Source organism: Netta rufina (genome assembly GCF_964035555.1).
Source record: "Netta rufina genome assembly, chromosome: Z".
Lineage (NCBI taxonomy): Eukaryota > Metazoa > Chordata > Aves > Anseriformes > Anatidae > Netta > Netta rufina.
The window spans coordinates 23,864,234-23,884,268 of NC_140126.1; the positions used below are offsets into that span (position 1 = coordinate 23,864,234).

A 20,035-nucleotide genomic window follows, 5' to 3' on the forward strand; every position below is an offset into this window, starting at 1 on the left:
CAGGGGAAGAAGGCTTCCTGGCAAGGAAGTCTCAGGGAAACAAAGTAGTTTGTTTATATAACAGAACCCTGTATGTGCCTGCAAACACAATTTTTTGTTAAGCTATACCTACAGAATGCAGACAGCAAAAGTGGCCAAAACTTCCAATGCACGGCATGGCATACTATACACCAGTGTTGGTGAGTATCTTTTATTTTGTACTTCCCAATATTCACTTCACAGTCTGAACAGTATTCTGAATTACCCAAATTGATAACAAGGCCTTATTTCATTCATCCAATTAATCCTTGTGTTCCTACAGCTATTCATATAATAGATGTCATGTTCACCTTCAATACATTCAGAGAGTGAATAAACTTCAATTCATCTCACCAAGCAATTTTTTCAGAGAGATTAATTACTCTAATTCCTAATTCATTCATTGCCAAAGACTGGCTAGGTCACTTCCATCACAAAGCTCATCACTTCTTTTTTCCAATGCACTTGCATTAATGCTAAGGTACAGACAAACAGAAGAGACAGAGGATTGTAGTCTTTTTTTCTCCAACTGCAACAATATCCTGTATTTGTTACAGAGTTTGGGATATTGTAGCAAATCTTATTCTCCTTACACTTAATTTCCATTTGGCATTAATGATTCTTCTGTTCTTTGGTAGAATTCTAGCACCAATTCAATTGCTGGATCAGGAGGTGATGCATAAAATGGCAATAAAGAGCTGAGACAACCAGTTTCTGGGGATACAATAGAGAAGCTGAAAAGAGCAGTGAAACCAGAGAATTAGTTCTTTAAAACTTTTGTGGTTTTGTAAGCCTATAGAGATGCACAAATTTTTGCACTGTTTGACCTGTGGCCATTATTAGTTAGAATGAATAAAACTTGTACGACTAACCAATAAATTAATTTTTGGTCAGCAGTTCAACACTCTTCCCATGTTCTTAACAGCTCAGCTTTATTTACAACACTATCTTCAGAAGCATGGCTGTTGCCACTTAAGCAATAAATATGCAACACTCAGCATCAGCAGAACACTTCCAGCCTTGTTTTGGTATCTTACAGGCGTTCCTATACTTAGGCAATTGTGTCAATTTTTTTTTCCATGACTCACATGAGTCAACTGAGCACCGATTAATTTCAGACCAGCCACTGCATTTCAAGGTTGTTAACATACTCAAATACACTGAATGTTTTGAAACATCTCCAGTCTTGTTTCTGACTGGATAGTGTACCTTAATCTTAAAGTATTATACTTAAGGTTACTTAAAATCCCAGGGGAGGAAAAAAAAAAAAAGATATATTTTTTTCCTGCTGTAAAGCTCATAAAGGTATTTCTGTAGCTGTCACTCTTAAGACAACATTTATCTTGTCTCATGACACTGCTCTGTCAGGATCTTTATTTTTCGGTTTTAGCTCTTATGAGACAGCCTATTTCTCAAAAATGGATCAGAAATCTTCAGGAACAAGAGTGACACTTGCGATGATTTTATCACATTTTGCATTTGCACATATTAAATCCACACCAGTAGTTAAAACACACAGCATGAGCTTATTTCTAAAAAAGCCTCAACAGCTTTGAGAGCAAAATGAGCACACTGAACAGTTTTCCTTTTAAATAGAAGTTACACCGTAACAGTTAAAGTTGCCAATACTACAGGAGTAAGAGGGCAAAACATAAGCCATGCTTATAGTCACTGTATCACCATCTACAAGTGAATAACACTACTCTCATCTCAGTCACTTGTTTTTTTTTTTTTTTTAAGCAATCCACACATGTATATTCTAACAAAGAGAAGATGAAAACCACAGCAAAAGACACGCTAGTCTCAAGCACCTCAGAACTGCACTGAAGCAAACTCTACTACTTGGTGGACAGAAGTACACTGAGAAATCACACCAGCAATGTCTTCCCTCTTCTCTAGGGAAACACCACACAGGGACAGTGGGTACTGGCTTTTTAAGTACACTTCAATATGAGAAGCAACAAAGCAAATGTCACTGGGTTAGAAAGTATGACTCAAGAAAAGTATACAAATATATGCCCCTTGTTGTAGCAGACTACATTTAGCTTTTGAGATATATACTAAGGTAAGACTTCAAAGAGACGGCTGAATACCTCCCACTTACCCCAGAAATAAAGCCACGCTTTCTTTGGAGCCAGAACAGACCATACACTAAAGACCACCTAAACTTCAGAAAAAAAGTTTGATAGCCTTAATAATCAAGGGCAAGTCTGAGAACTTCTGTCCTTTCCTTTCAGAACGCTATTCAGAGAAAACAGAAATTCTAAGATTTCTGCCCCAAAATGACTTTGCTTGCAGTGAACAGAGGTTTTGAAGAGCCTACACCAATGTAAGCAGATCAGGGTACTGGGTTAGAAAACAGGTACCTGCACTCAATAGACTTGTTACTGTAGCTGCTCTTTCTCAATATTTTCCTTCTATGGGTTTTAGGAGTAAGGTAAGAGATAATAATAGAGATCCCACACTCTGATTCTGGATGCTCACGATAAGGATTTCTGAGAAAGCATTCCTGAACCATAACACAATCCACTGGTAACTTCAAAGTTTCTTTCAAGACTCTTAAAAGAAAAAAATATTTAGATTCGTCATTTCTCACCTATGGTATGTATGCCATGAAACTGCTTAGGAGAAACATTTTACTGAAGTCTGTATTACAATACCCCTGTGGGGGCACAGAAAGGAGGAGTTAGCTGCCATACAGGTGAAAAAGCATGCAGTTTTCAGTGCTCTGATCTTACAAAATTAATCATCTCATGAGTTGGTTGACCTTAATAAATGTATGCATCTCAATTACTTTTTGCATTGATTCTAATACCGAGGTGTTTTTTTGTTTTTTGTTTTTAATTCTCAATACATCAGAATTTAAGGGGAAAATATTTCAGTTGTTTCACTAGGACACTATACATTCTGTGCAGCACTTTAAATTCTAAGTAAAGGTATATTAATCTGAGTTTAATTCTTAATTTTAATCCCATCAGATATCAGATTCACTCTTTTACAGCTATTTTAGTATATTTAAGTGACATCATGATGGATGACGGGTTTTGTGAGTGATTTTTTGGGGGCGGAGGTGTTGTTTTAATTTAAAAAACACCTTTTTCTGGTTTAATCCTGCTCATCAAAAATACGTTCCTGAAACTGAAAGCTAGTTAATCAATACATGATCTCACAAGATCCTTTTTTTGCTCAGCTTCAAAGATCTTTCAACACCAATTGCCAAGTCAATCTGTAATGGAATGAAAACTACTGGCCAGACCATATTTAATTTCCAGCACTTATCAGAAAATATTCACTTTAAACCTACAGAACCACTCTGGATCCCAGTAACAGTTTAAGAAAAGCCATTTCAAATTTCACCTGCAGACCTAGGTGAATCGTTCGTGTCATTATGAATAGAAAATAAGCTACCATGTGTGTCAGCTTCTATTGAAACAGAAACTTTGGCTGGGGAGGGAGGATGGATAGGAAAAATACTAACAAACCTTCCCACAGTAATGCTCCATTAGCAAGTAAGGCACTCTGAATAACAAAGTGACATATGAAAATAAGAGTGGTTGAGACACTGTTCTATTTTCAACTATTTATCCTGTTGTACCTATACAAAGTCTGCTGGATTCTGATCTTGGATCATGTTTTAGTGACTGACTCTTCAGCCCATCCTGAAGTGGGTTTGGTGTCACTAGCGTTACCTCTGTGGACAGATTATACCCCAGTGCAAGGCAACCAGATAAATAACTATGGCTACATGGGCCAGCAGAATGACGTCAGGACCATTATGTGTTTTTCTCAAGGTACGTTGCCATTAGCCTAGGTCCTGGCAAAAAGCACAGTAGTGAATCTAAAGGACGAAGTAGCTGGAACCCAACTCAAGGCTTTAGATCCATAAACTAACGATGACTTCTATTGCTTGTCTAAGCACGATAAAAGACAGATCTGAGAAAGGACTTATTTTTTAAAAAAAAATTATTTGTTTGTTTGTTTTTAACTAGAACTTTTATTAGTAGCCATGTTCTTTTTTCACAATATAAAGAGGTATCAGGTACGTCAAATCTTACCTAAGAAGCGGTAAGCTTTGACACAACTTCAGTTACTGCAATTCTTATATAAAACATCCACTGTCTTGAAGGCCACATCAGGCCTTCAAGAAGAATAGAAGACCACATTAGTTCTGACACATTATAAAGACAGCTTTCTTTTTGCTGTCTCGGAGTTGTGAAGACCTTATTCTGGCATGGACATAGTGGGCATCCTCCACAGAGATTACAAAGTTGCAATGTAGTTTCTCTACATAGTTGAACAGACAACTGTTGCCAGGAAGCAACAGAGTAGTCTTTGCTGATGCAAGCACACCCTGTCATCTCAGAATATGCTGATACAACACTGTATCCACCAAGTATCATGCCACAATTATGACAGTTGTCATATCCAATACTCCCTAATAGACAAGTTGAATTTACGAAAATTAGTCGAGTATTATTGGTGAATGACAACGGTCATCACCTTCTGATAATTTAGTGTAAGCCTGATCATCTTCTTATTCACAAAGTTCAGAAGGCTGTAGAAGATAAAGATGTAACTATAGGTTAAAAATAATAAAAAAAAACAAACAGGGTATTGTAAGGATTGTTCTACAAAAGCCAAGACAGACGAATTAAGAAGGATGCTATTTTTGCCACTGTGTTTTTGATGGGAGGAGGGGGTAAGGTATCTATCAAATATTTACTTATAGAAGGTATAAAACAATTAAGGTTTTGATACAGACAAACTTGGGGAATTCCATCATTTGGGTCAGTAAGGTCTGAAACAAAACTCAGAAATTCTGCTTACAGATTGAGCCACCTGTATTATGATACCTAGAAATCCTTCCTCTGATCTGCCTCATGCTTCAGATGTCTTGAACAGGTGCCTCAAAGCACCATAACTAGAGACTGGAACTGCCTGCAGCAAGAGAGTGAGAAGGCTCAATTTTCAGATGTTTTCTTGTCCTTTCCTTCAAGGGAACAGAGTTGGGACTACAAAAGCAAAAATGTAAATAAGGAGGATTTAGATATGTGACTCGGAACAAAGAATGAAATCTCCAGAAAGGTAAGAAGAAAAGAACAGAAGCAGACATGACACTCTTAACTATTTTGCTCAACCAAAAAAAAAAAAAAAAAAAAAGAGACAAGGATCTGGGAAGCAGTAGTAATAACACACACACATTCCAGAAAGCCAGAAAGTTACTTATTTACAGAAGACAGGCTTACATGGTTCTGAGCTCAGTTCAGGGGACACCTTAAAAAAAAAAAAAAAAAAAGAAGATAGATGCCAGGGCAGCACAGCACCACTACATTATCTGCCAGGCTTTATACCTGTCAAACCAAGAAGGAACAGCTACAATAACAGAAAATCTGGCTGATACTTTCATTTACAAATAAAGACAAACACTTTTCAATTAATATAGGCTTCATTTTGCCCAACTGAGTATGACCTCTGAGCACCATACTTCTTTGGAATTACCTTCTGGAGAACTATACCTCAGCCTTCAATGATTTGGGACACTTTATTCCATCAGCTTGCCTACTGTCTGACTTTCAGGACAGCATGCTGTTTCCTGGATATTTGTTTATTTTTATGTTTTTACATTCTATGATAGATATTTATAATGTCAGGATTTGCATTTCTGAAGATAGCATTGTAAGTCTGGACAAACCATTACAAGAAAAAAAGCTCGGGCATGCGTTAGCTATAAGACTGACCTTATATTTCCACTGATAAATTGTAGCAGGGCAACACCTGCATTCAGGAAGATCCAAGCCTTTATCAGCTTAAAGAGACTCACAAAAGTTTAAAACCAAAACCAAATCAAAGCCTACATTATGTGCAGTAATACCACAAGAGACCTAAAACCTACATGTTATAAGCATTCAGATACAGGAACTTTATTCGGACAAAGCTAAGGCTGGAAGGGAAAATAAAGTTAGACTTCCTTCAGAAGGAAAGTAAAATTTCTGGTACTAAAAAATGGCGACAGTTTGGTACAAACTTTGTTGCGGTAAAATAAAGGTGCTTAAAATATGCTTAGATGACAGCTCCTGAATGTGGGAATTCTGTAATGGTGGATTAAAATGCATGCTATTTCCCTTCTCCAGCCAATAGACTTGTAGGACAGATTGCCACGAGAAAACTCCTCAGGAGAGAGACAGTGAAAGAATACTTCCCAGTTGTAATGAAGACAGGGTCCATCATATTTCCCCTGCTGTTCCAAGAGGATGCAAGAGTATTTTAACTACGTAACAGCAGTTCTAAAGACTAATAAGGGATGGAGAGCTGCTGGCTCTCCATCAAAAGCAAAACCTCCATAAATAAAACCAAAATAAAACCTCCATTCAAAGCAAAACCAGCCAACAGTCCTCTGTTATCTGTCATTAGTCCTATCTAAGCAAGGTAACAAGATATTTGGAACTTGGCAAACACCATGAAAAATACCAACACTGGACTCTATTATGACACAGAATCACAGAAAGGATGAGATTAGAAGGCACCTCTGAAGATCATCTGGTCCTACTCCCTTGCTCAAGCATGGGCACCTGAAGTGGGATGCCAAGGACCATGCCCCACCTTCAGTAATCTGAAAGTTTCCTGACCTTGAAATACAAAGCTGAAGAAGACCAGCTGCCTTGGACAAAAGACTATGACTGAAAACATGATTGATGCAGGACAAGATCTTCTCTGAAGCAACAGATACTTCTCAGTAGTCTCACAGAAGACTACATGATGTACTTGAGAGACATCGGTGCAGGATGATCCTAGACAGCTCTTCTTAGAAGTTAACTTGCTACTTCTCAGTTTGGTTGCCTTCCTCAACCCACCAAATCCTAAATGTTTCCTCCCTGCAATGTAACAGCTTTAAAACAATCATAATGATTAGCATCTCCTACCTTTCATTCCATTCCAAATAAATTAATGTGTGTAAACATTAAGAAGGGGTAAAAAGATTATTGGATAAATTGGATTGGAGAAGCTGAGAAGTCCTTGGCTTGGTGTAAGCACTGCTCTGCAACAACTAAAACATCAGCGTGTTATCAGCACTCTTCTCATCCTAATCCAAAATGTAGCACCCTACCAGCTACTAGGAGGAAAATTAACTCTGTCCTAACTGAAACCAGGACACCTAAGCAGATTCATTAGAAAGAGAGATCCTGACATCATTAAACATACATCAGTACCTAGAACCTCAAGCACAAGTGGTGAGCAGAACAATGAAGGGGAAATTAGCAGGTTAACTGGTGTTAGAGAACATACTGAGAGAAAAGATGTGAAGCAACCTCCTCACCATATCATTTGTACAAATTCCAGATCCCAGTACCAGACTTGATTTGTGTTTTTATTTTTCTGTTACTGGTTTAAAGCACACAAGCAATTAAGGTATGATACCACATTCATTAACATGTAAGTGTTGGGTACTTTATATCTACACTACCAACTTGCTCAATAATTTATTAACTTGGCCGATTCAGGTCTTGAAAGCACTCTCTCAAATTTCAGAGATTTCTCCAAGACCTTAAAGATTATCAGAATACTTCCTATGTGGGCAATCCAAAAGCACTGTGGCATATCCCAGCCTTCAAATGTGAAAACATGCTATCCTTCTCTCTTCTTCCTACTTTGGTATGCTGACAAAACACAAACAAAACACTAGTTCAAACAGAATGTAAATGATCTCGCCAATGCTTTAAATATTACAAGGCCACATGTAAGTAAAATATAATTCCAAGTGGAAAAAGCAAGCACACCTAAAGCTCAGAGGTAATACACTAAAAGACAGAAAAAGCATTGTCAGCACGACACTAGGGAAAAAAATCCCAAACAGCCCAATGTATTAACAACAAACATAAAAAGGCCACGTGTGCTAAAACAGGTCCTGAAATAAATCTCTCTCACTAGTGAAGACCTCACAGATCAGTAGCTGTAGTACACTGGAAAGAAAATCTTTCATATGAATTTACCAGCAGGTAGAGGTTATGCAGTATGCCATACAGAGAATGTACTAAGATCCATAAGAACAAGCCCTCAGTAAATACTGAGTGGATTTCTAACTCCATTTTACTAGAATGACAGGGAGATGAGGGGGGGAAGGAGGTGTTAACTAGAATGCCATTTTACTAGAAAGACTTCAGGATAAAGGTTCTGACAGGCAGCCTTTTCAGACAACTCTAGTATGTGATCTTTAAAATGTTTAGCAGGCTGACTACTAGTGATATGATCGTAACTAGATCTAGCAGCATGTTTTTATGTTGTCTACAGTCACAATTCATCACCATGAAGCAAGTCTATTCCATTTTCACTACAGTCTCAGAGAAGTATGATGCTCCAACACTTCTGATAAGATTTCAAAGGAATTCAGAATGGAATCTATTCTAAAACTTTGAAACTACAAGCAGCAGTAAGTTAGCAAATATTTTACCACAAAGTTTCCTGAGGGGATGAGTTCTCAAAAGACTATCGAGATCCACACACCAGCAAACTGACTGCAGCAATCAGCTTCTTATTTCTCTCAAGGTAAAGAAAACAAAAACCAAACAAGTGAAAAATAAAACCAGAATAAAACAATTTGTATCTCAAGAACTCACCTTCAGACTTTAACTTCGTAAGAACGAAGATCAGGTAGTTGTTGAAATCTGGATACTGATTGAGTTGTTCTAGTTTCTGAGGAGAAAGACTGTTAAGGAAAAGTGAAATCTTCCATATGCAGCTTTTATAGCTTTCCAGACACAATTACTATTAAATTTGTTGTGTGCTACTGTGTTATGTTAAATGGTTGTATACAAAAATTAAAATATTCTGAGTAAGAACAATCTGAAAACAGTCTGCAGTCTTCATAATGAAGCAATACCTTCTACTTGTGGTGAAATCTGAAAAAAACAACATCCAGGGACATAAACAGAAGTTAAAAGATTCTTAAAGAAATATTTTTAAAACCATTATAAATCTGTTTCTGTATAGTTTTGAATTTCAGTATTTACAATCAGAGAAGCCCGCCAAACTAAGGAATCCACTGAGACACAATCCCACAATACATTTCTTGTTTTTCTCCGCCATAAATAAAAGCACTTTGGCCTATCAAAATCATAAATAGCTATTTGATTTTAATGCTATTCACTTTCTTAATACCAGACAAACTTTTTTTAAAAAATGACTCTAACTAGCTGCAGCCTGCGCTCTCAGCAATGAGAATTAATTTAATTGTAAATGCCTGGATATTTGTAACAAGTTTATGACTTGTTTGAGATGGTGGGTAAGTATAGAGAACTGTTCTTCCTTATACATACCCATTTTCTAGAGTGCCAGCTTTCTGAACGAGTGTCTTACTAGCAATATCAACCTCTTCAGTATGTCCTTGGGGAAACTACAAGAAGAATTATTATGTTTCTGAAGAGCTGCAAAAGTACGTAGCTGTTTTTCTAAAATCTACCGCTTCTTCTGCCTCAAACTTCTAAGTACTCTGTGCTGTTTGTCTGGAAAAGCAATCTGGCATTCTCCTTATATCCTGTTCTTGCACCCTGTTATGAATTGATATGCTGCTCAACAATAGTATTGTAAGTCATAAATACGCAGCATCATCTTCAAGTTACTGACATACTGATGATACCTAGTAGGTTCACACCATCAAGAAGTTCAGCAAAAAAATAGTTTCTGAAGAACACTGCTTGATTCACATGCATTGCATTGATTTCACTTGCAATTTAGCTGAACCTTTAAGCAATCAAAATAGGGAAAACCTTAACCAAATTCATCTGTTTAGTCTCCATGTCCCACTAGGTACCTTACAGTTCTGAAGGATCCTTTTCCTTCTAATGACCAACAACTAATTTATCTAGTCTCAAACACAAACTTAAGAAACTTTTTAGATATTTAGGTTGTTTGCATCGAGTATTAACTTTGCTAGAGAAGCCAGTCCTCTCACCACTCAGTAACAGAGCAATGCACACTTATCACAGCTACAAGATATTTTGTTGTGAAACACAAGAGATGAGTGTAAATGGAAGGATGGCCATGCCACGTGAAAGTAATACTGACTGTTCCACGTGGTGCCTAGAAATGATAAAACACATATCTCAAGATTGTTGTTATAGCTGCCATGCCAAACAGCTCTTTCAGGAGTCAAAAAAAGTAGGGTACTTTGTCTTGTAATTTTTTTTCCCTTCTCCACAATTCAGAAACATGACCACCAAAGCAGTGGGTTGAGAATTACTAACGAATGCAGGTCACAATGCCTCAAACATGAAGCAGCAGCAAAAGCAGGCAGAAAGAACTCAAAGAGCAGTATGAAATTAGAATACACCTCACCAGTCTAGGAATCAAAGAATAGCTAATAGGCCAGATTTTCCTCAACATCCTCTTCACCTACATTTTTCTTGGAAGAAAAAAAGAGTTAATTTTTTCATCTGACAAATGTTTGAAAGCCTTACTGATTCATAACCTAAATTAACAAAGGATTTTGGCTGACCTGTGCTCCCCCACTTTATTATATTTGAGTTCTGAGCACCTAAATGTCAGAACTGTGTCATAATGAAAAAGCACAAGTGAGTACACTGATAATCTTACATTAAATTATGGACTGAAAAGTCCTTCAAATTTGAAACCATTAATTGCCATCTTGCTTGGACGTGTTAATAAGTAGCACCCTACAATACAACAGCTATCATAAACGGACTGAAAGGCTATTTATTTATTTAAAATTACAGATCGTGACCTGTCAAGAGGTATTAAAACATTTTTCCAAATTATCAAGTGCACTTTTGTTAAAAAATAAATAAATAAATCTGCTCATCTTCAAGACAGACAACATCTACTATGTTGCCCGTCCAACATTTACACTGATACTTTTCAAAAAAAAAAAAAAAAAAAAAAAAAAAAAAAAAGAGCAGGTTTTTTGAAGATGAGCTGTGAAATGTCTTTCTACGCTGTAACATCAGTAGCTTTAAACAGTTTCGCATTTGAAATACTAAGGAACGCCTGCTCAAGCTTGAGGCATTATCAGAGCGCTTCAGCTAGCCATGCTGTATGGTATTTTCCAAAGGAAGAAACAGCGTTTTACAAGTCTAAGGCACAGCTCTGAGAGCAGGGTGATTGATATCAAAACTCACTCTGCTTTTCAGATAATAGCAGAAGCTGTTCTGTGCTTGGCCGTATCGGTTAGCAAAGTGCAGAAGTTGAGTAAATTTGTCTTTAAGCTAAACTCTTAAAATAACCTTACCTACAACGGTTCTTACCCACGCGGATCAATTCTGGTGCCATCTGCTAAGACCTTCGAGCACACGCCTTAAATAAAAAGGGAGCGAGATAATAACCCCGAAGGGGTGGGAGATGACAAATTCGCACCGCCGGGCGAATCTCAGGAGGGCTTCTGGGCATTTCGCAGCACGGATGCGGTCGCCCCGAAGGCCCGCGCGGGCCGGAATATTTTTCGAGGGCGAGCTACGCCTCCACCGCTCCCAATCCAAAAAAAAAAAAAAAAAAAAAAAAAAAAAATTCCCTTTACATTTTTATTCCGCCATTTCATCGTTTCAAGACTGGGGGGAGGGGGAGGGGAAGGGGGGAGGAAGACGGGCGCGCTCCGCTGACAAAAACCCGCCCGGCAGAGCCGCCCTGAGGCGCAACCCCCCCCCCCCCCCCCCGCCGCCGCCGCCTCCTCACTGGGACCGCGGGCGGCGGGAGCGGGGCCGGGGGCTCCCCCACGGCCCCCCCACGGCCCGGGAGGCCTCGCTGCGGGCCTGGGCCCCGCCGCGGCCGTGCGCTGGCGTTGTCCCAGCGCGGGGTAACCCGGTAACGCGGCCGGCCCCGCCGCCAGCCAGGGGCCTGAAAGGGGAGCCGCGGCCCTTGGCGGCGGGCTCGCAACAGGTGCCCGGGGCCGCGGCTGGGGCTGGGGCTGGGGCTGGGGCCGGGTCCGGGCGGCCCCCGGGGCCCGCAGGCCGCGCTTCTCCCCCCCCTTCTCCCCCCCATCGCCCGGCCTCCCCCGTCCCCGTGGCGGCCTCGCCCCAAGGATACTTGTTGCACGGCTCGCTGCGTGGTGGTGTCCGGCGACTGCGACTCCTTCAGCAGCTGCAGGATCTGCTGCAGCCCCTGCTCGTCGGGCTTCCACTCGTACTCCATCTTGGCTGAGCTGCGAACACACCGCCGACAACGGCGCGGGCCGCCCCTCAGCGGCGCGGCGGGGCCCAGGCCGCGGGGAGGGAGGGAGGGAGGGAGGGAGGGGAGAGGAGAAAGGAAGGAAGGGAGGAGGGAGGGAGGGAGGGAGGAGGGAGTAGGGAGGGAGTAGGGAGGGAGGAAGGGAGGGAGGGCGCAGCGCGACGCCCAGCCCGCTCCCCGGCCCCACCAACCGCCCCCGGGGGTGAGGAGGGACGGACAGACCGACACCGACACCGACACCGACCTGCTGCTGCCTCCTCCGCCCGGCCGAGCGCACTGAGTCACGGCGGGGCTGGCGGCCCGGCCCCGGGAGCCGCCTCCTCCTCCTCCTCCTCCTCCTCCTGCTGCTGGTGCTGGTGGCGCCGCCGCCGCTGGGTCCTAGCGCCCGGCCGGGCCGCCCTCAGCCGTCCCCTGCCGGCGACAAAGCGCCGCGAGCCGTCAGCGCCTCCCCCTGCGCCGCCGGGGGAAGGGAAGGGAAGGGAAGGGAAGGGAAGGGAAGGGAAGGGAAGGGAAGGGAAGGGAAGGGAAGGGAAGGGAAGGGCAGGACCGCACGGGGGGGGGGGGAGGGGGGGGAGGTTTTTGGGAGAGAAAGCAGCCCCGGGGGGGGAGGGAACAGCGCTGCGAAAAGGCAGCTGGGAACGAACTGCCCTGAGCGCCCGGCGCATCCTACCCCAAAACGCAGCGCCACCCGTCTCAGCTCTACATTATCAACCCACTCTTATCCGCCCCGTATCCGCACATTCCTGCTTGTATATATTATACACGCGCCAGCGGCCAAAATATAAACACATACTGCGTGAGACTCCTGCAAAATATGAACGTGAAAGCCTGCAATTCCCTGATCTCAGTCGCTGTGTTTGTAAGCAGCCTGCTCGCCCAACAGAAAACTAGTTTCGCTTTCTGCCGCCTCTGCTGCAGCACAGCGCTGGGGCTGAGCCGCACGTGCGCTGCACATCGCAACCCTAAGGACTGAGGCAATCCCGAGCGTGAGAAACTAAGCTGTGTTTTTGCCGTAGAGAACTAATTTTCTGTATTCCAAGGTAGTTGTGTAGGCGTAAGAAGAAGAAATGCTAAGCAGGTAAGTGGACAGTAGAAGGCCTCACTGTTCCAAAATAAGGCAGAAGCTTGAGAAAAGCAGGATGAGCAGCGTGAGAACAGCAAAACAAAGATCACCGGTTCTCAAAGCATAAGAAAGGAGATATTAAAGGGTTGAAAAAAAAAAGAAAAACTGTACATGTATGGTACAGAGAAGCGTTGAGTAGCTTGCGAACCTGTAGTACTCAGGCAATGAGGAAACAGGGGAGGTGATCAGGCATCGGGTAATAGGGAATAAGAGGCTATGATTTGTTTACTAAAATGCACTCCTGATTGACAGGACGCCTGCCATTGCAATCGTGAATAAAATAGCTTCACAGAAGATCCTGTCCAAAAAAAATTATTTGAGATTTTTCTCACACCGAGGCATCAAGGACAGGGAACAATAGTGATTCCCAGGTAATTTGCTGTGTAACTCTTTTGTCTCACCTCCCCAAAGCTCTCAATTAAATCAGTATTTAAGTCACAGTCAGCTGGCACTAAGAAGTGTACCTAGCCAACTTGCCTTCTGTTAAGGTGAGCCACCAGCCTTGCAGAAGGAGCCAGCAGAGCAAACTGGAACAGGCAACAAGTATGACAGGCCGTGTACCTATAATATCCACACTCCTGGATAATGAGGACAGTCAGTCAGGAAAGCATGCACACTGGAATAAGAAGCAGGAAACAGATAAACAGCAGAGAAGTATGCAGCACAGCACGCAAGAGAACAAAACCAACGGACAGAAAAATATTGTCTTTTAAAATAAACAAGCAAACAAATAAATGGGATGTTTGATGCTACCTGCTGTTTAAGCAATTGCCACGGTTATCCCAGGGCTGTCTGGGAGAGATTGCTAAAGCAGTGCACCTCTTCAGAGCTTTTCCCACTGAAATGCCTACAAATTGGAGTCACTAAGGCAGGAGAGTAAAGACTCGCCACCAGTTACAAGGAAAGGAAGGGCACAAAGTTTTATCCAAGAGTTTTATGAGCAGTGGGAATTGCCACTCGTTTCCCTCGGGCACGGAAAAGTCTCAAGCAAAGAATCACGGCTAACCGGATTCAGACCATCAGAAACTATACTTGTGGTTCACAACATATGTGCAGCAGAGCTTTCCGTAATGATGCTTACACAGCTGAAGCAGATGAAAGGTGAGGTCCAACAAGCCAAGGAAGTGCTCATTTGGATCTCACTTCTCCAACTGCTGCCTTACCAGGAAGGTTTTAGAAACTTCATTATCACTGAGACTTCTGGCTCACTGTCAAATTTGGTTGAAATTGTTTAGAGCTTCAAAAGTTACTGTCCAGAATTTATGACACAAGGATTGCATCTGCTTAATTTGATCAGGAAACCAAGTGCCAAACCTAGACAAAAATAAGATTAGACATGGGAAACAAGGGACGAGACTAGAAAGGAAGGTTGAGAGGCAGAACAGGAAGAAGCAGGAAGAGAAACAGGCCATGGATCTGGAACTAAGAAAGACTGACGTAGGTTTCCTTTCCATGAACATGACCAGAATTAATTCCCTGTCTTTCTGCTGTGGAAAAGAGAGAAAAAGGCATACAAAGCAGAGTGGGAATGAATGGGAACTGCTATAGTTAGTAGAACATGTAAAAGCTTCATATGTTTGTCCTATGGGGCAGGTTCCTCCTGAGGTTCTATATAGGATCCTTTACCACTGGAAACTACTCAGCATACACAGAAATCAAAGCAGGTAACTAATTAGCTGGATACCTTCTTTTCTTGATCATTACCTTGAATTTATTTTTACCCATCTTTTATCCTTTAAATTGAGAGGGGAAAATACTTCGAGTGAAAAAAACAAATACGATTGAAAGTAAAGAATATTGTAGAAGAAATGAGACAATTGCTTCTTTCCAAATCCTTTGCCTCCTTGTTTTCTAGTACCGTTTCTCTCTAGCAAGAATCTTCTTGTGTAGAGAGAAATTCAGAATCAATGTTAAACTAAGCAGTGGTTAGAAGCCTGGAAGCTACCCATCAAAACAGATGATGGCCTGGTTCATCCCACTCAATCAGTAGAATGCACCAGAAATGAATATGGAGCACTGCATCAACATATGTAAAGACAAAAGTTCACTGAAGACAGGAGACTGGAACACATAGTGAAGCCAATCTTTGATGCCTCTATTATCCAAGCTTCAGATGTCCACTGGTATCACAGAAATGTGTATTAAAAAAAAAAAAAGAGAAACATGCAAACAAACAAAAACTCCTGAACTAGTCTGCATCTTTATTTCTCTCTCAACAAACCTTGTCATGTTATATTTGAACATCCACAAAGAGCGCAAAGATAATTTTTATTAATTTTTGTTTGGGAACTCTTTGCTTTCTCTCTCAGAGTGTCACATTAGATCAGGATTAAATTACACTTTTCAGGCATATCTCATACAACATGAAAGGGGCTGGGGCAACAATGGGACTGCAGGGGCTGTGTGGGGTATCGGGCTGGGGATCAGACGTAAGGCACCACAGGTTTTAACTGAGGCTGGGGGGGCTCTCCCTCCCATCTCCCTAATGGAGGAGGGCTCCCACAATCACAGCTAAGCTATAGTAACAATTGTGCAAGCCTGCCCTGTTTCCTCCTTCTCATGAAACATCCCAAGTCACTTCTGTGCCAGAATTTGGTAACCCAGGTTAGACCCTGACTGCTCGGCTTCAGAGCTTCCCGGGACAGGCTGGGCCACAAACTGTGTGAATTTACTCATTTTCTGTCTCTCACCAGGGGTGCTGGAGACAGCTGTAAGGAGGTGAGGTGGTGATCTGTGAAAACTGTAAATCCACATAAATGCTGCATGGTGGTGGTGTGTTAAAAACTGTAAATCCACATAAATCCTGCAAATTGGACGTGGGACAAGGTGTTTGTGAGAGGTGCTCTGCTAGCATAAGTTTCAAAAAATCTGAATAAAAGTGGTGGTACCTGTAATTATCTACGAAAAAGGCAGTGGAATTTTATGGAAAAGCTTGGTCTGCTATGATTGCATTTGGTACTGCAGACCAAAGGCAGCCAGAAGTTGGCAGTTTCAGTGTTGATCTCCTAAAGTTTTTTGTGATTGTTACTGGGGAACCAATTCCCTGCCTAACTGGCCTACTGGAACATCTGGGCAGATTGCAGAACAGAGCAGACGAACCAAAATGATCAATTCAAGTCAAACGGTGATAGGAAAAAGGTGTCGCCTTACGCTCTTTTGTCTACGCAAGCTCAAGCAATTGCTGCTAGCGCCGCCGACACTGCTCCGCTGTGCTGCCAACGCCTCTGGGCTGCTCCTCTCTCTCCCCTTCTGCACCCCTGGCTGCTGATCCCGATCGTGCTCCGCGAGCTCCGTTAAAGGAGTTGGTCCTCCCTCCGCGTGCGTGTGCCTTTTAGTGCAGCAGGCTCGGCGGCGTGACAGCAGCAAGCGCCGCAGCTACAGGAGGGCCCTGGAAAAGCATTACAGATGATTAGAAGTATATTTAGAGCGTATGATCTGACGTGGACAGACGCTTCTCAGCCGCCAGAGGCTTTGTTGACGGGGGATGGATGAAACGATCGAGTTTGGCCCAAGACGAGCGAGCGGCCGCAGCCCCGTGCGGCGCAGCCACGTGTCTGGGCCGGGAGCCAGGCTGCAGGCCCCAGGCGCGGCAGGGCTGGCACGAGTGGGCTAGTAACTGCAGCGAGGGGGCTACTAACTGCGGCGGGGGCAGCGGGACAAAGAACAGCACGTTGGACACGGGCAACAGGCTGTCAGCAAGAAACGGGAACACCCCTCTGCTTTTCTAACTAGGCTAGGGAAACAGCCGCCGATGTCTGGGGGAACAGATCCTGAAGCAGAACAAAACCAGCCCCAGGTTGTCTCGTTATTTGTAGATCAAGCAGCCCCAGGTACCAGTAATTATTCTACGGAACATTTCCCAGGATGGCAAGGTATATCAATGGAAGAAGTAACAAGCATAGCCACGTTTGCATATAATTAAAGGAGGAAAAAGCAACTCGGCAGAGGAAACAGAATGAAAAAGCAAGCCCCCTGGCAGCAGCCTTACTTGGGAGGGACACTAAGGGGAGGCAAGTAACAGAAATCAGAGAAGCAGAGATCAGGGCAGAGGTCAAGGAACACCAGAGAATTGCTGCTGATACTGCAAGCAACCAGGACACTGGAGATGAGAATGCCCCGTTACGCTGGGCAGGAGACCTAAGACCATAGTTTAGGGAAGCCCTGCAGGGCAGGGGATGGAGAGAGGACGATAAGGAGTTTCCAGACCCCCGAGCCCCAGCAGTGGACACCAAAACAGAAATACACCTCCCAGGCAGATCCTGGGAATCTATATTAGATATAAAAATTGGAAATAAGGTTTATGCATGTTTAGCTGATACTGGGACAACTTACTCCACCCTAACCAATCTCCCAGAGAACTCAAAGGTGACAGGAAAAGTAAACATAGTAGTTCCAGAAGGAAAACAGGTAAGTGTTTGAAAGATAGGCCCATTTGTACCATTACACCTATCAGTAGACCTTTATTGTTGTTGCTGTTGTTATTGGAATCAGCATCTCCAGATTTGTTAGGGTGGGACTTATTGGACGTAGTGCATAAATTACAAACAAGATTGGTATGCATTCCTGAAGGTATAACTTTCAAACTTCTGATAGAAAAATGTTCCAAACATAATGATGGTTACAGGCCAGGAGAAAATAAACTACATCCCTCAGGAGCTGAAAGGCATACTGACATCTTTGTCTGCAAGAAGTTCAATGGATGTGGGTCTACTAAAGTCATCAACCCCACTTATGTTGGAAACAAAGGGAGGGAAACCTCCGTTCTTAAAGGAGCATCTGTTGTCACAAGGCTAAAGAGGAAATAAGGCCAGTGACTGAGAGTTTTTGAAGAAGGGAATTTTAACTCCCTCGTGAACCTCCCTGTAACACACCATCATTACCAGTGAAGAAGCCCAATCCTGGCCCAGAAGGAAAGCCGGTTTTCAGATTTGTGCAAAACCTAAGGGCAAGTAACAATGGGTAGAATACCCCACCCAGTAGTCCATGATCCATCAATTATACTAACCTTCTCCATGGCAGATGCTAAACATTTTTCTATAAGTAATTTGTGTGCACTTCCTTTAGCATTTCAATACACATATCAATATATATTTGCCTTTAACATGGGAGGGGCAACAAATGATATAGATGAGATTACCGCAGGGGATTGCAGGATCACCTCCAATATTTCCAAAGATATTAGTTACAGACTTGCCGAATGTTGAATTACCAAATAATTCTGCACTGATTCAATATGTTGATCATCTGCAAGTTGCTAGTTCTAATCAGGAAAACTGTAACATTAGAAAGGCTTTACTGGTTTCTTCAGTTAAAAAAGGCCACCATGTTTTTCCCAGCTAAATCTCACAGGGAAGAAGTAGAATATATAGGGTATGTATTATCTGGAAAAGGTGGTGGTGTGGTTTAACCCAGCCAGCAGCTAAACACCACACAGCCGTTTGCTCACCCTCCTTCCTCCCTCTCTGGGATGGGGGAGAGAAACGGGAAAGTAAAGCCTGTGAGTTGAGATAGAGACAGTTTATTAAGACAGGAAAATAATAATTATGATAACAGTAATGATGATAATACTATTACTAATGATAATGTGTACGAAACAAGTGATGCACAGTGCAATTGCTCACCACCCACTGACCGATGCCCAGCCTAACCCCGAGCAGCCGGCCCCCCACCCCACTAGCCACCCCTATCTATTGCTCAGCATGACCCCATACGGTACGGGATGCCCCTTTGGGCAGTTGGGGTCAGCTGTCCTGGGTCTGTCCCCTCCCAGCTCCTGCTGCACCACAGCCTGCCCGCTGGCAGGACAGAGCGAGAAGCTGAAACGTCCTTGGCTTGGTGTAAGCACTGCTCTGCAACAATTAAACCATCGGGGTGTTACCAGCACTCTTCTCATCCTAAGCCATAGCATAGCACCCTACCAGCTACTAGGAGGAAAATTAACTATGTCCCAACTGAAACCAGGACAGGTGGAAAAATATCCAATTAGTGAATAAAAACCATTCAGGATATGCTTAGGCCTCTAACAAAGAAACAGGTTAGAACATTTTTAGGAGTCATAGGATTTTTGCAGATCCCTATCTTTGAAGAAACAGCCACACCATTGGTAGCGTCCACACAAGCAGATGCTGAAGAACCACTGAAATGGACTTCAGATCTGAAGAAAGCATTTGATGACAGCACGTGCACTTAGGATGCCAAATTATAGTAAGCTGTTCCTTCACACGCTTGTGTGTGAAAGGAAAGGAACGTCCTCTGGCGCTAAGACTCTGGGCAGCCAGATGTGCCCCCAGTGGCTTACCACCCAGCCCAGTTGCACCCAGTTATTAAAGTGACAAAGGAATGTATTAAAACAATAGCCTTGGAAGACTGATGGCAGAAAAAATAGGGGAAGATTGTGTTAGGACACCCACTGACTGTAAACACCCCACATGATGTCGAACTGAGGTTCACTAAATCGTCACATGTTCAGTTTTCAGAAACTCCAGCAGTACGAATTGCTGTTGCTGACAGCAGAGAAGCAACACCTTGAACCTGGGTGATGGGGAACCACATTGTGACTGCACAGAGGTCACCCAAAATTGAGAAGAGGTAAGAGCAGACCTTACAGACATGCCCTGCCAACTCCAGGCTTTTGTAGGCCGATCACCTTGGGATCAGAAGTAGCAGGGTATGCCGCCCTCCTGACTCAGCACAAGGTGCTTATTAATGGCAGAGCCTGTTTCT

The 20,035-nt window shown here is 42.8% G+C and overlaps 1 protein-coding gene across 2 annotated transcripts in view; it reads right to left on the reverse strand.

Annotated features, from left to right (window-relative positions):
- Positions 1 to 20,035, reverse strand: part of TNPO1 (transportin 1) — a 78,625-nt gene that overhangs the window by 44,043 nt on the left and 14,547 nt on the right. For both annotated transcript variants that reach the window (XR_014619323.1, XM_084305765.1), the window contains exons 2-5: positions 16,463 to 16,700; positions 12,434 to 12,600; positions 12,049 to 12,163; positions 8,631 to 8,706 (exon numbers count right to left, since the gene is read on the reverse strand). Coding sequence is in view for 1 of the 2 variants with exons in the window: in XM_084305765.1 (XP_084161891.1) it covers positions 8,631 to 8,706; positions 12,049 to 12,153 (181 nt within the window). In the remaining variant the exon portion in view is untranslated. The remainder of the gene's footprint in view (positions 1 to 8,630; positions 8,707 to 12,048; positions 12,164 to 12,433; positions 12,601 to 16,462; positions 16,701 to 20,035) is intronic.